The following is a 16,812-nucleotide window of genomic DNA, read 5'->3' as shown; positions in this document are numbered from 1 at the left end:
AATTCATGAATATAAATATATTTAACAAACCTCCATTTTTCAGGTATCTTTAGTGATACTTAAATTATCTCATTTTAGGCTACAAGGAGCCTCTTCTAAGGATCCCTAGTGGTGCAGATTCTAAGCACTTGACTGCACAAATGTTGGTGGTTCTAATCCCCCAGCTGCTCTGTGGGAGGAAGAAGTGACTGTCTGGTGCCATAAAGCTGTGGTGCAGCTCTCCCCTGTCCTATAGGGTTATAATGAGTCGGAATCGACACCACAGTAATGGGGACGGAGTCCCTTCTTGAGAATCACCTCTAGTGCTCTGGACATGGCCCTGTGGCCTTTGACAGCTTCCTTGTTTTCTGGTACAAGATGATCCACACCATCTTCTATAGTTCCTGCTTGACACCAATTCCTCAAAGAGTCCTATCCCCTTTGGTGTTTTTATTAGTGGTTTTATTAGTTGAGTATAACTCACGGTGTATGTGTGTCAGAGTAGAACTGGGATCTAAAGTTTTCCAGGCTGTGATCTTTGGGAAGCAGGTTGCCACACCTGCCTTCTGATGAGTCTCTGGGAGAGTTCAAGTTGCCAACCTTTTGGCTCGTAGTTGCGTGCCGCTCAAGGACTCCTGGTACCTTTTGGTAAGAAGTAATATTTGGAGACCATAATCTGCACATTAGGGATGCTTCTACTTCTAGGTTAATTATTATTATTTCTAGGCCTTTTCAGGGGATTGTTGTTGTTAAGCGCTGTTCAGTCAATTCCGATTCACAGCGACCCTGTATAGGGTTTCTAAGGCTATACATCTTTTTTTTTTTAATGTTTTATTGTGAATTATATGATAGTTTACATGAGAGAACTTTAGTTTTACATTCATCACATCGTATATCATCTCATTGACATGGTTCCAATCCCCTCCATGCATCATCAACCAACCAAAGGGTATATCCTAGAAACCTGTCCCCTACACTTCCCTCCCCTGCCCAGTTTTTGGCCCACAGTCCCTTTCCCTCTCTGGATCCAAAGTCCCCAGCCGCTTCATCACTCCACGTCATCGTCTCTGTCTCCATCTCAGGCATCTCTGTTTCTCTGGGTAGGGTCCCGCTCTCGGCTCTTCTCCGTTGATGGTCCCAGAGACCTCCGCTCCTAGCCTGTAGAATTAATCACTCCCTTCCTTGTTATAAAACGTCTACCTTTGCATTTCCAGCCCTCTATACATCTTTGTAGGAGCAGAAATCTTTATCTTTCTCCCAAGGAGAAACTAGTGGCCTTGAAATGCCGACCTGGGGGTTTTCAGTCCCAGTGCTTATTGAGCAAAGCTACCATGCTCCCTTTCAGGGAGTGGAGTCAGGAGATTAGGGGTTAGAGTATTTAATTATTAGTATTTTTAAGTGTTTAATCATCTGGAAATATGGTATTTTTTAAAAAACATAAGAGACATCACATCTTTATTGTTGCTGTTAAGTACTATTGAGTCAGTTTCTGACTCAAGCCAATCCCATGTGTTACGGAGCAGAACTGCTTTCTTTTTTGTATGGAAGCAGTTTGCCAGGCAAATTTATTCTGCAACACTGCTGGGTGAGTTCGAACCTCCCTCCAACCTTTAGGTTAGCAGCCTATCACATGCCAGCTGTACTATCCAGTCTCCTTAAAAAACAAAACAAAACAAAACACATCTGAGTTCACACTGACACTTGCAATTCAGATTCAGGACTATGGGGCTTTTAATTAGCTTCAATCAACCTTGTGTCAGTATTTTCTTTCTCAGCATGATGTTCTTCTCCAGGAACCTGACCCTCAGGATCACATGTCTAGAGTGTGTGAGATGAAGTCTGGCCACCCTTACTTCCAAGGCGCACTCTGGCTGTACTTCTTCCAAAATAGACTTGTTTGTTCTTCTGGCAGTCCATGGCACATTTCATATTCTTTATCAATACCCTAATTCAAAAAGCATCACTTTGTCTCCGGCCTTCCTTATTCATTGTCCAGCTTTTGCATGCATATGAGGGGACTGACTGTAAAAGCCCTGGCTTAGGTCAGGTGTACCTGCTTTAATGAAATGACATCACTGTTGCTTTAATGCTTTGAAGAGAATGTTTGCCATGGATTGTGGATCCAAGTAAAACGAAATCCTTGACAACTTCAATCTTTTGTTTGTCCTGCTACTGCTATCGATATAGCTGTGAGGAGTTCTGTTTTATTTTGGGGTATAACCCATATTGAAGGCTGCAGTTTTCCACCTTCATTTTATATATATACATATATATTTTTTTCTTCCACATTCATTATATGTTTATATGAGTTGGAATTTCTCAGTGTGGTCATGCTCCCAATTGGATACACATATAAATTAGGTTCATTTGTTTCATCTTAATTTCAACTAGCCTCTCAAATCCTAATTTTGTTGACAATTCTCTAGAATATTCATATGGTTTCAAAGTCAACTCTACAAAGAAATGCAAATTCAAAGAAGTCTAGCTTCTTTTCTCTTTCCAGTCTAGTTTCTCCCTTCTTTCCCCGCCCCCCCCGCCCCCCCCCCAATACCCTATGGTGGTGGTGGTGGTGTGCCATGGAGTCGGTTCTGACTCTTCCTGACCCTGTGTAAGCTTTCTGAGGCTGTAAATCTTCATGGAAGCAGAAAGCCTCATCTTTCTCTTGCGGAATGACTGGTAGTTTTGACCTGCTGACCTTGAGGTTGGCAGTCTGACTCATAACTACTACGTTACCAGAGCTCCTTCTATACCCTATAGCTGACGAATTTTTAACTTTATGGTTTCTTACATGCTTTACACATTAACATTTAAATACATGCATTCTCATAGCTCCCTACTTAGATAAATAAAATGTACTCTATCAGTTCTAAAAGGAGCTCTGGTAGCGTAGTGGTTACGAATTGGGCTGCGAACCTCTGGGTCAGCAGTTCGAAACTACCAGCTGTTCTGTGGGAGAAAGATGAGGCTTTCTGCTCCCGTAGATTTACAGCCTCGGAAACCTTGTGAAGGGTCGCTATGAGTCAGAACCGACTGCACGGCACATAACAACAACAACCACCACCAGTTCTAAGTGATCCAGATACTGCTGGTCTGGGGAGCACCCCCTGAGAAGCACCGTGTGATCTACACTGACAGAGAGGCGCTTTCCCTGCTACGTGCAACACTATGATGTGGATTCGCCACAGCTGATTCAACCAGCTTCCTGTTTGTGAACATTTCATTTGGGTTCTCTGGAGTCTTTTGCAGGAGCAGATATTACCACAAAAAATAGTACCACACTTGTTAAAGTTTTGTCAGTGTATGTTTGGAATAGATTTCTGGAAGTACGGCTGTTGGCTCCAACAGTAAATTCTTATGAATTTGGCTAGAAGTTGCCAAGTTTCCCTGTGCAGGGTCTGTGCTGTTTTGTTTTCCACAATATGAGAGAGCCCTGGACCCTCTGGATTTGCTAGCAAAGCATGCTGCCAAATGGCTAGGCATAGTATTTTTTTGTTTTTAAATCTAAATCAGTTGCCAATGTTTAAAAGTTGGGAGGTCTGATATGAATACTGCGATTTCTGGCTTCCCCTGAGAAACCAGAAGCCCCACGCCAGGAGATCAGACCCCGAGATCCCTGTCCCTTCTTTCCACCTGGCCACGCTCACCTGCGTAGCTCCTGAAGGCAATTGAATGACCAACCCTGGTGCAAAGGTAAGAAATCAAGGCGATTGGCTCAAGGTCATTTAGTAAATTGCTATCAGATTGGCATGTTCCCTGGGTTTGCTCACACTTCCTCATGTTGCATTTTCTTTCCTGCTGCCAACGGCATTCTTGCTGGACTTGAGCAGGGCCAGCCTGACTGTCCTTAAGCCCTGGGACATTCAGGAATGAAATTCTGCCAGCCTTAGAAACAGCAGGCTCAATGGAAAGATGTCTAAATTACATCAGCGTAGTGGTTACGAATCGGGCTGCTAACCTCAAGGCTGGCAGTTCCGCAGGAGAAAGATGAGGCTTTCTGCTCCCATAAAGATTTACAGCCTCAGAAACCCTGTACAGGGTGTCACTACAAGTCAGAACCAACTCCACGGTACTTAACAACAACAACATTGGACCTACTTACACACAGCCTGAATAAAGCTGCAAGACTTCGGTACATTTTCATTTCTGTACATTTTGTGACACCATGGCTATATTCCTATCTTAGATTGGAGGGTTCTGATTTAAACCAGCGATTTATTCCTTAATATGGAATCAAATGCAGATCTTAAGATTTCTAATGCTCTGTGGGCCTTTCAAACAATGACTTCACACAGAAATCAATTGCTCCTGGTTCTTTAATCCTTAAATGTCTATTCCTTCTGATATATGCCACCCCCAGAAGGCGCAGCTAGGGCCCTGGGAAATCTCTAAGCCACGTCTGTCTCCCCTTCATTACAAGGTGGACACACACTGATGAGTGGCATGCCTTCTCCACTCTTGTCCGGCTGCCTCAGCCAGGTGAGTTTTGTATGTCTGGCCTACCTTGACTTGTGCCTAGGGGCAAGTGTCCCCCTTTACCCAGTCTCACTACACCTCTGGCCACCCTAAAATCCTTTTTTAGAAGTATTAAAAGAAGGCATTTGATAAAGAAGTCATATAAATTTACATAAACTCATTGCCATCAAATTAATTGCAGCTCTTGGCGACCCCACATGTTACACAGTAGGACTGCTCCAGTAAGTTAGCTGTATTTTTAGGGAAGCAGATCACCAGGTCTTTCTTCTGTGGTGAGAAGTGGGGGGATGCGGGAAGGGAGCGGAGGTCAGGGGAGGTCGAGGTCCTGCTCCTAACTGTTTCCCAGGATGGCTCTGCTGACAGTGCAGAGGTGAGATGGGTAGGAGGGTGAAGGTGAGAAGAGAGAACAAAGCTGGGTGAGTATAAACCACTAACCCCTACGTTAACCGACGCCAGCAAACCGTGTGTACCACCCAGGAATTAAAAACAAAACAAGACAATGTTTCCTTCTAATTATTCATGCTTTCAATTGCAATTAGGGAAGACCCAGAAATGAGATATCTAGTTATGGAAGAACCAAAATATAAGATGGTTGGGGCTGGCAATTCGGGTCATTGGTGTTAACTGCCATTAAGTTGGTTCTGACTCACAGTGATCCTTTATCGGGTTTCTAAGGAGCAGCTTGTGGGTATAAACCACCAACCTCGAGAAAAGCAGTCCAATGCTTATCCTACTAGGACCCCAGGCATCCAAATATTTATTGAATAAACAACTAGGGTAAAAAACTCATGATTGTAGGGTTTCTTCTGTTGAAGGGCTCACCCCCCCCTTCCCTCCCCACCACTGTCTGTCTGTCTCTTTCTCTTATTGTCTGATTCCTGAAAAAATGCCAACAGACATCATGAGAATGTTACTAATGAGAATCCAACAGTAACCGATAGGTAAGAGACACTGACCTGAATTCCCTCTAATGATATGGAACACCCAACATCAGCACTTTCCTGAGGGTCATTTCAGTAAGTGGGTGGGGGTGGCAGTAAGGCAGTGAAGGGAGAAGTGGGGGGATGCGGGAAGGGAGCGGAGGTCAGGGGAGGTCGAGGTCCTGCTCCTAACTGTTTCCCAGGATGGCTCTGCTGACAGTGCAGAGGTGAGATGGGTAGGAGGGTGAAGGTGAGAAGAGAGAACAAAGCAAGCAGGCTCCAGGTGTTTCCAGAGTCCTCAGCTGGGAGACAGCGTAGGCTTTGTGGGAGGGAGGGCTTATTTCCATTGCTCCAGACAGCTACTCAAGCTGCTCCTTAGTGTTCTTGGATAAGCGGCAGGTAGGAGGCAACTGTGTTCTCCTTTTGTAGATAAGGATTTCTTTAGCCTACGCATACCACAGAGGCAAGCGGGGTCAAAGAAGAATCTCTGTGTACGCCTCAGTGATTCAGATAAAAGCAGAGCCAACCGCCAGCTTCCCTCTCTCATTAACGGCCTCTCAATTAAAGCAATTTTCCATTCCTCCCCAGAGTTAAGCAGCTGCTTGTGCCTCAGCAAACTTCCCGTCTCCTAAATTTCAGGGTGCTGAGTGAGAAGCAGGTCATGCCAGAACCAAACACTCCCTCACCCTTACCGGCTCACATGTGAAAGTGTGGAGTGCTCAAGTTAGTCTTGTAATTAAACTTGGCAGAATTACAATGAAAGAGAAGATTTGGGAGTTGGCAACGTGGCACATAAACAGACTTTTATGTGAATAATTAGGCCAGATTGAAGCATATGCTGGAACCTCTTTAATCGACTTCTGATTACAGTTACCAGAAAAAGCTCAAATGTTTCTGAAAACTTGTATGCTGTTTATGTGCTGTGGTTATTTTAACATATCTTCTTTGATATATATTCCACGTATCTTTTTACCCATTTGGCCCTCTCTTTCTCTTCTTCAAATCTTTGACTAGTACTGAAGATGACACAGCCAACTTGGGGAAAGAAGTGTGTAAATATGCACACTCAAACATTTTACATGCTAAAACACAGACAAGCACAAAGCCAGAATTCTACACAAGGCCCTCCAATGCCTTACAGGAATGTCAATAAAACCCAGGGTGTTATATTTGGACCTAAACCATCTGGAAGGATTCAGCAGAAATGACCATGGGACAAATCTGGAGTCAGGGCAGACGGGGTTAGGGGGGACATCTCAGTTCACAGTGGACTTGGGTTATCTCTACAAGGTGCTAATTCTTCCATAATCCAAAAGCACCACCACCAACTTCACTTAAACCTTTGCAGATTTACAACCACAAGTGCAGAACTCACATGAAGTCTTTCTGCAAAGCAATTTCTGCAAACAAAAGCTGTTGAATTTTTAAAGAGGCTTTGGTAACAAGGTTGTTATTTTTGTTAAGTGCCCTTGAGAGGGTTCCAACTCATGATGACCCCATAATAGGGTTTCTGAGGAGAGGCTGGTGAGCTTGACGTACCAATATTGTGGTTCAAACTGATGTTGCAGTCCAGCACATTAGCCCACGGTGCCACTCCAGGATGATACAGCAAGGTTAGAAGAATCTGGGTAACAGATTGCCTTGGATGTTTCACATTTCTAGTGTCTATCCAGTACTGGGTGCCAACAGGCTGCCATGGGAGTTTTCAGAGTCGAATCCTCTTCCTTGTAGTTTTCCAAACCACCAACGCTGTTTTATGTTATGGTTGATGGGACAATTCAGGAACGGTTAACAGTGATGCTGAAGGTAATTAATGTACGAAGACTATAGAAATGGCAAGTGCTGTGCTATCTATTGACTACAAAAAAAAAACCCCAAAACTAAAAAATAATAGTGCCTTTTGAAGATATAAGGATTAATTTTGCTTTCCTTTTGTATTCAAATTTTAGAATTTAGATTTTTAAAATTCAGAAACTGAGATATTTTTTAGCGCCTCGGCCAGTTACCCACACAAATACAAAATACTTAAATTCCTAGTGACCCTACATACAACAGAATTGTACTATGGACAACCTCATCTCGTGCCCTCCTCACAATCTTCCCCTACGCTTGAATCCATGTTGCAGCCACTATGTCAGTTTCTCTTACTGAGGGTCTTCCTCTTTTCTGCAGACCCTCTACTTTACCAGCACGATGTCCTCCTCCAAGGGCTGGTCCCTGCTGATAACATGTCTGAAGTATGTGAGAGACTCTTACCTTCCTCACTTCTAAGGAGCATTCTGACCGTACTTCCTTCAAGACAGGTTTGTTTATTCTTCTGGAAGTCTATAATACAGTCAACATCCTTTGCCAACACCATAATTCAAAGGCATCAGTTCTTCTCTGGTGGTCTTTCCTCGTCATTCATTGTCCAACTTTCCCATACAGATGAAGAGATCACAAGTAACATGGCTTAGGTCAGGTGCACATTAGTCCTTAAAGTGACATTCTTGTTTTTAACACTTTAGAAAAATCCTTTGCCATCAGATTTGTTCAATGCAATATATTGTTTGATTTAGTAACTGCTACTTCCATGAGTGTTGATTGTTGATTGTAGATCCTGTAAAATAAAATCCTGGACAACTTCAGTCTTTTCTGTTTATCCTGATGTTACTTATTGGTCCAACTGTGAGGATTTATGCTTTGTTTACATTGACATGTAATCCATACTGAAGGCTGTATTCTTTGACCTTCATTGATAAGTGCTTCAAGCCCTCTTCACTTTCAGCAAGCAATGTTGTGTCATCTGCATATCACAGGCTGTTAATGAGCCTTCCTCCAATCCTGATGCTGAGTTTTTCTTTATAAAGTCCAGCTTCTCAGATTATTTGCTCAGGTTCACCAAGGACGATGAAAGGATATAACCATAACATGCACTTTTCTTGATTCTAAGTCCTGCAGTATCCCCTGTTCTGTTCTAGACACTGCCTCTTGGCCAATCTACTAGTTCCTCATGAGCATAATTAAATGTTCTGGAATCGCCATTCTTCACAATGTTCTCCATGTTTTGTTATGATCCACATGATGGAATGCCTTTGCACCGTCAATAAAAGGTCGTCTTTCTGGTATTCTCTGCTTTCAGCCAGATCCATCTGACATCAGAAATGATATTCCTCATTCTATATACTTTTCTGAAACTGGCTTGAATTTCTGAGAGTTCCCTGTTGATAAACTGCTGCTTTTGGTTTTGAATTATCTTTAGCATAATCGTACTTGCATTCGATATTACTGATATTGTACGTGAATTTCTGCATTCTACTGGATCTTTTTTTTTTGGAACGAGCATGTATATGAATCTCTTCCAGTCGGTCGCCCAGGTAGCTGTCTTCCAGATTTCTTGGCAAAGACCAGTGAGTGCGTCCAGTGTTGCATCTGAATTGGTAGGCTGTCAATTTCTGGAGCCAATGCTTTCAATGCAGCGTGGATTTCTTCCTTTAGCTTCATCTGTTCTTGATAATATACTACCTCCTCAGATGGCTGACTGTTGACCTCCACTTTACTAAGCATGATAGCCTTCTCTAGGGACTGGTTCCGCCTGATAATATGTCCAAAGTATGAGAGACAAAGTCACTGTCCTGGCTTCTGAGGAGCATCTAGTTGTACAGCTTCCAATATACATTTGTTTGTCTGCCTAGCAGTCCACAGTACTTTAAAATTCTCCTCTAACACCACAACTCAAATGCATGAATCTTCTATGGTCTTTCTTATTCACTGCCCAACTTTCACATGCATATGAGACTTCATATCATTGGTTGGGTCAGGTGCACCTTAGTCCTCACACTGATATCTTTTTGCTCATGAACCCGTGAAAAAGGTCTTGTGCAGCAGATTCGTCTAATGCAGTATGCTGTTTGATTTCTTGACTGCTGTTTCCATGAGCCTATAAATCTTTGTGGGAACAGAAAGCCTCATCTTTCTCCTGCACAGTAACTGGTGGGCTCAAGTTGCTCAGCCTGTGATTGTAGTCTGGTTGCTTCACTTTGTTGTTAGGTGCCATTGAGTTGGTTCTGACTCATAGTGACCCTGTATAGGGTTTCTGAGGAGAAGCTGGAGAGCTTGAACTGCCGATCTTGCAGTTCAGCACATTAGCCCGCAGCACCACATTAGGACTCCTTTGCTTTAGGTGGCCCCATACCTCAGCAGAAGTGCATTGCTAGCAACTGCAGGCACCATATGCATTCTCTTAGGTGACAGAGACATTCTCTAGACCTCTCTCCATTTCCTTCTGAGAATCTCACCAGAATTCCCCTTGACATCCAGAATTCAACCAACAGTCTCCCTCAAGGCCATATAAGCGTTGTCTATTGTTGTTGTTTGTTGCTGTGGAGTTGGTTCTGACACACAGCAACCCTTTATAGAGTTTTTGAGGAGTGCATGGTGGGTTTTAAACCGCCGACCTCGCGGTTAGCAGTCCAATGCTTATCCTACAGCTTGAAACTCTTCTAACCATTACTGACTCCTTGTTGTTAAGTGCCATCGAGTCGGTTCCGACCCATAGCGACCCTGTACAGGGTTTCCGAGGGTGTAAATCTTTACGGGAGTAGAAAGCCTCATCTTTCTCCCGCGGAGCGGCTGGTAGTTTCGAACCGCTGACCTTAAGGCTCGCAGCCCGATTCGTAACCACTACGCTACCAGAGCTCCTATGGTTTTTTATTTTTATTTTTTCAGTAAAAAACCATTACTGACTACACAATTCCAAAACCAATTTCACATTTTAGGTATTTTTTTAGGGAAATCCTCCCACTGCTGCTGTAACAGAATTACCACAAGTGGGGGTGGGGTGGGGGTGGCTGTATGTTCTCAGTTAAGGAGGGGAGAAGTTCAAAATCAGGGCGCCAGCTCTAGGGCAGGCTCTCCCTCGCTGTTGGCTCAGGAGGAAGGCCCTTGTCTCTTCTGTACGTCTGCTCCTGGGTGAACTTTCTGTGGCTGGCCATCTCCCCCACCCCCGACTGCTGCTGGTTCTGTTTATACTTTGTAAGTCCTGGTGTGGTGCTGTGGGTTAATGTGCCGGACTGCAAAGCCATCTGAACTGCAAGGTTGGCGGTTCAAGCTCACCAGCTGCTCCTTGGAAACCCTATACAGGATCGCTATGGGTTGGAACTGACTTGTTGGCACTTCACAACAACAACAACAACGAGATTGACTGACTACGTATCCTGTATTAATCCTCTTCATTAATATAACAAAGACAACCTGTTCTCTAATGGGGTGAGAATCACAGGTGTTGAGGTTACCATTTACAATACAGATTTTTTTGAGACACACTCGATTCATAACCATTCTCCTATTCTAGACTCCTTTCTAAACTTACAAAACTTTTCCTAGGAATGAATAAAACCAGTTACTATGCAAGTTCTAGGACAGCCACTAGCATTTTCCTTTCCCCAGTATTAGTTTATATATATTTTTTCTTTGTTGGTTAAATACAAACAAACAAATAAAAACAGATCAAGAGAAATTAGTAGCTAAATTCATCCAATATGGACAAACTCATCATTTTAACTTTGAAACTAAAGACCATCTGTCCTCTTTATTGTCTCAGTTGGCCCACAGAAACGAACCCTGCTTACCTTGGACACAAAACATTCAGCTATGGCCACAGGATCATTTTCACAGTTTTCCAAATCTTGCAGAAGTTCACTAATGAAAAATAAGAGTCAGAAAGTATTACACTGTAGTTTTACAGTCACAGAAACCTTACATAGCTCATTGTTAAGGGATGTTGCGTCAGTTCCAACATATAGCGACTCTGTATAGGGTTTCCAAGGAGTGGCTGGTGCAGTCCAGTGCTTATCCTACAACAGTACACCAGGACTCCTTAGACAGTCTAGAAGTTTGAATATGTTTGTGATATGTACAAGGTATCATGTTTAAGTGCACAACTGCAGTACCGGTTGTCATTATGTTGTTGTTAAGTGCCATCAAGTCCGTTTCGACTCATAGTGACCCTGCGTAGGGATTTGAAGGAGCAGCTGGTGAGCTTGAACCACCGACCTTGTGGTACAAACAGACCTTGCAGTCCAGTGCTTCATCCCACAGCATTACCCCATTACAGTGAAGCCTTAATAGGAATGTGCCCAAGTCAGGTAGTTATATGGTCGAGCAGAGGTTTGAACAGAGGTTGGAGTAGTAAGCCCACCACTCAGACAAAAGCCCTGCCTGATCTTACAGGAGCCCCGGGTGGTACGAACGGTTGATGTGCTTGACTGCTAATGGAAAGGTGGGAGGTTGAGCTCACAGAGAAGCAGCTTGGAAGAAAGCCCTAGTCATCTACTGCTGAAACCCCAAATGCGATGGGACACATTCTGCTCTGACACATACGGGATTTCCAGGAGTCAGAATCGACTAGACTTCAACTGTTTCTGGATGTTTGTCTCTGTCCACATGCCTGCTTATGCACACGCGCTCATCAAAGCAGTATCTTGGTGCCAGGTACTGTGCCAGGCACTAAGAACATGGCAGCGAGCAAAGTCAGACGCAGTCCTTGGTCTCTGGGAGCTCACAACCCAGAGGGAGAGTCACCCTTCCAATGAGGAATCACATTGCTGTAGTTACTAGTGCCTTTGAGTCAGGTCTGAGTCACAGTGACCCATGTGGTGTTGTAGGATCAAGCACTGGACCACAAGGTCGGTGGTTCAAACCCACCAGCTACTCCTTGGAAACCCTACTACACAGGGTCGCTATGAGTCAGAACCTACTTGTCAGGAGTTAACAACAACAATAGGGTTTCTGAGGAGCAGCTGGTGGATTTGAATCACCAACCTTGTAGTTCAAACTGACCTTGTGGTCCAGTGCTTATCCTACAGCACCACATGAGGTCTCCATTAGAGAGAGGCAAATCACAACAATGAGATCTCACTGCACACCAGCATTAACAATGAAGTTCACAAAAACACCAGAAAACCACAAATGCTGGTGAGGGTATGGAAAGACTGGGACCCTCCTAAATTGCTGGAGGGACTGTAAAATGGGTCAGCCATGGTGGAAAATGGTATGGCGCTTCCTCACAAAGTTGAAAATAGAAATACCTTAAGACCTGACCCAGCAATCCCTCTACTTAGTATAAATTGTTGTTCTTGTTAAGTACCGTCGAGGTGGTTCAAACCCTGTGCACGGTTTCCGAGCAGCAGCTGGCGAGCTTGAACCACCGACCTTGCGGTTCAAACTGACCTTGTGGTTGAGTGCTTATCCTATTTTCTTCTGCACATAGGAGATCACCAGTGAGTCAAAATCAACGGAGAATCTCCTAACGACAGAGAACTATTGGCTTCCTGTCCCTCCTCTTGAAAAAGCAGCACTGGGCCGTGAACAGCAAAGTGGGCAGTTCAAATCCACCAGGTGCTCCACAGGTGCAAATTGTTCTCTTATCTTCAGGATTTTATTACCATTATTATTGTTATTAGAAGCTCTCCTCAAATACCTACGGAATCTTCCTTTGTCCTTCCGTATCTGACGGTGAGACACCACACTGCCTTCAGATATAAAGGACAAATGTCATCTTTGAGGCAAGGTCTGTACTTCTGCACATGGGTTCCTGGGCCATCTCAGCTCACTTGGAGTCTCTTCCCCCTCCCTCTCGGCTTCTCTAGCTGGCTACTCGAATCTTGGTCATCACTCTAAAGACTGACACAAGATACACACTACACTAATCCTGTCCTGTCTCCTTCCCCAAATACAGATAAACCATTCCTAAGTGGGATTATGATCACAGGCACAGAGGCCAGGATTTACAGTACAGATTCTTGGGGGACACCATTCAGTGCATAAAAACTCTCCTAAGTTTTTTTAGTGTGGAATCCTCAGTCCTCACATTCAGCATCACTGTCATTTGGAGTCCTGGTATGGCACTGTGGGTTAATGTTCTGAACTGTAAAGTCTATTTGAGTCACAAGGTCGGTGGTTCAAGCTCACCAGCAACTCCTTGGAAACCCTATATGGGTCGGGACCGACTCAATAGTACTTAACAACTACAACAATCAGTCAGACAAAGATGGGTGTGATTAAACTAACAACAGTTGAAATCTAATCCTTGTGACCTAAACAGTAAATAAGGTAACAGAAGGAGTCTAGGAAAAAGAAGAGAAATAAATTCTATAAATAGTAGCCAATACTTTGACCGTGGAAGGATGGAGGCCTCCGGATGTATGCTCTGTGTTTTCTGAGTAGAAAACACTTTTGACCAGAATCCATCATGTTATTCATCACTCAAACAAAACAATACAAACAAAAAAACACTCCTTACCAATTGACTGTGCTCTAATTCTGATGCTCATCAAGTGACTGTCTGAGCTCTAATGTCATCCTGAGTGGACTTCCTGCCCAGGAAGACGTGTCTTGGGTGACCCACCCAGGCTCTAGGTACATCTGCACCTGTCAGTGAATGACTGGCATCCATTGTTCCAGATCCCCAGTGCTGGGCAGGAGCTCAGACACCTTCCAGTCCCAGCCCATCATTATACAGTGAGGAAACTGTGGCTCACTGGTAGGAGGTGATTGACCATGAGTCACACAGCTAATGACCAATGGCCAATCCCAGGCCTGTGCTCTATTATAAACAATGGAGAGACTTGTTTCCTGATCCAAAAAGCTGCAGGCTGGTGGCAGCATCATGGTGCCTTCAACATGGAGCTCTCTCCTCTCCACCCCTTTCCTGGAATCGGAGGAGTGCACTCAGAGGTGGGTCAGTGATGAGAAAATAACTAGCCCCCCCAACACAGCTGTTATATCCACCTTGCTGGCCCTCCACGTGAGGTGAGGTGCTGTTGAATGGGTGAACCTACGTGCAACAGAAGGAAACACGGCTCGACACAGTGGCCGCACCAATGGGCAAACCTCTGTTTAACAAGTATTTACTGAATGTCTCTGACGTCAGGCACTACTATCGGTACTGAAGCTAACGGGAAAAACAAGACAGCCAAAGGCTCTGCTCCACGGCACTTACGTTCTGACCAAGGGTGGTGGTAAATATGAATAAGGAATAAATGAACAGCAAAACACTACATGACTAAGTGACCTAAATGAAACAACACGGCCATGTGATCAAGAGGAACTGAGGCTGAGTGGGGGTGGACAAGGGTGTGAGCAGTGATGGGTAGCTCCCTGAAAAGGTGGCATCTGAGTGAAGGAAGGCTTGGCAGAGGAAGTCAGTGGGAACCAGGGCTACCAGTCCAGTGTACTGTGGTCATGAAGAGCTTGGAGTGTTCTTACTTGAAGGATAGAAAGGAACCCAATGTGGCTGGCATTTGTGGGCAACAGGGAGTATGGGGATCCAGGAAAACAACCAACTATAAAATAATACGCTATGTGCTGTAGGGTAAGCACTGGACTGCTAATTGGAAGGTTCAAACCCACCAGCCACTCCTTGGAAACTCTATTCAGGGTCGCTATGAATGGGAACTTACTCAATGGCAGCTAATAACAGGTACAACACAGGGCACAGAAGTTCATGGGTGGTACAAATGATGAATTTGCTTCTGAAAGGCTGTAGGTTTGAGTCCACTTAAAGGCACCTCGGAAGAAAGGACTGGCGAACACAGTTGTACTCTGACACATATGGGTTGGCATGAGTTGGAGGTGACTTGAGGGCTAGAGCTGACTGTGAAGCTGATATGAAGTGAGGGGAGACTCACAGGAAGCCCAGACTTGCAGACAGTACCCCTTTGACCTAGCTTTGATGGCTTGATGATCACAACTCGACTCGAATAAGAGAAAAAATCAAAACATCTGATAAAGGAAACAAGTGTAAATTGCTACACTTTGAGGAAATTGACCTATACTTATGGATGTAGTAGTTCAAAATACCAACTGAGAGAGACAGATGGAGTCTTCACATCAAGTATCAATCCTATCCCCTTTGTATACAGGGACAGGCAACTTAGATATTGGCTACCAAAAATTGGAGGGCTATAAGGGCATGAAGCGACTAGTGTACAAGTTCAAGAGGGAGTTTAGTTTAAGAGTGTGTGGGAGAAGGTAGAACCCCCTCCCACCCCATTGAATAATTTTTATCTTGTCTAGACGGATCTGGTGAAAGGAGATGGGGATAAGATTTTTATGATTCAGTAATGAGTAATTGTTATCATGACTAATTGCGACAGTCACAAATGTAAAGTTAGAAGTTTTGTAACATAAAGAAGTTAGTAGTTAAGCTTACAGTCCAGGAACAGAGGACCCTAGAACCATCAAGGGAGAAGAGCATGAGCAGAATATGGGACCCTATCCAGAGAAGCAGCGACACCAGAGATGGAGGCAGAGATGATGGCATAGAGAGATAGAACAGCTGAGGACTCTAGACTAGTGGAATGAGAAAGGCTGTGTGCTGGGAGCCAGGAAGGCAGGCTTGCAGAATGTGCAATGATTATATATTCCTGAATGTTTTTGTGTACATTAAAAAACAAAACAAAACAGACCCCCCCCCCAAAAAAAAAATAATAAACCCAGAGGGAATAGAAGCAAATACTGTTGAATGATGATGCATGGAGGGGATTGTAATCATTGCAAGGAAACAAAATATGATGAGTTTGTTTTCCCATGTACATTATCACTCAATTCACATTAAAAGCTTAAAAAAAAATCCTATCATGTGATCTCCAGCATTGTTTATCCCAAGGCTATATCTTCCAACTACTGATCCTTTTTTTGTGTGTTCTGTTTTCAACCTTTTGCAGTCCAATCATCAGTAATTATCAATACATCTTGATTGCATGCTTGTTCAATTTCAGACTAGATAAGTTGGTAGAATTATTCAATTTCATCATCACTGGTTTCAGTGGTTGATGGGTAAATTTGAGTTACAATCCTTGTGGTGGTGGTGTGCTGTGGAGTCAGTTCCGACTCACAGTGACCCTGCATAGTTTCTGAGGCTGTACATCTTTACGGGAGCAGAAAGTCTCATCTTCCTCCCAAGGAACAGCTGGTAGTTTCCAACTGCTGACCTTAAGGTTATCAGCCCAACTCGTAACCACTACGCTACCAGAGCTCCTTGCAGACACACGGATATTATCCTATCAAAGACAGCACTGAACTTCAAGACAGATCTGGATATGTTCTTTAGGAGTTTCAGAGTTTCTAGGTGCCACAAAAAAGGTTAATGCACTTGTCTGATAACCAAAATGCTGGAGGTTCAAATCCACCCAGGGGCACCTTAGAAGAAAGGCGTGGTGATCGACTTCCAAAAGATCACATCCTTTAAAATCCTATGGAACAGGGTTCTACTTTGAAACATAAGGGGGTTGCCATGAGCCACAATGGGCTCAACAACATTTTTTCTTCCTTCCATTGTGCACAAGTTAGAGACACTTTGGTGGGATGAAAATGCCCAAAAAGATAAGTTATCTCATCTCCCTTTGCCTTGGTGTTATATGTAACCTATGAATCACTTTTTAAGACACATTTCAAGTAA

The 16,812-nt window shown here is 43.8% G+C and overlaps 1 protein-coding gene across 1 annotated transcript in view; it reads right to left on the bottom strand.

The window, feature by feature from the left end:
- PLEKHG1 (pleckstrin homology domain containing, family G (with RhoGef domain) member 1) overlaps positions 1–16,812 on the bottom strand; it is a 112,463-nt gene that overhangs the window by 45,003 nt on the left and 50,648 nt on the right. The window contains exon 3 of the mRNA XM_006874348.1: positions 10,982–11,051. Within this exon, the coding sequence (XP_006874410.1) occupies positions 10,982–11,051 (70 nt within the window). The remainder of the gene's footprint in view (positions 1–10,981; positions 11,052–16,812) is intronic.

Source organism: Chrysochloris asiatica, unplaced genomic scaffold (assembly GCF_000296735.1).
Source record: "Chrysochloris asiatica unplaced genomic scaffold, ChrAsi1.0 scaffold00271, whole genome shotgun sequence".
Taxonomy (NCBI): Eukaryota; Metazoa; Chordata; class Mammalia; order Afrosoricida; family Chrysochloridae; genus Chrysochloris; species Chrysochloris asiatica.
The sequence above is the reverse complement of the archived record's forward strand: the minus strand, read 5'-3'. Positions and strand labels throughout refer to the sequence as shown.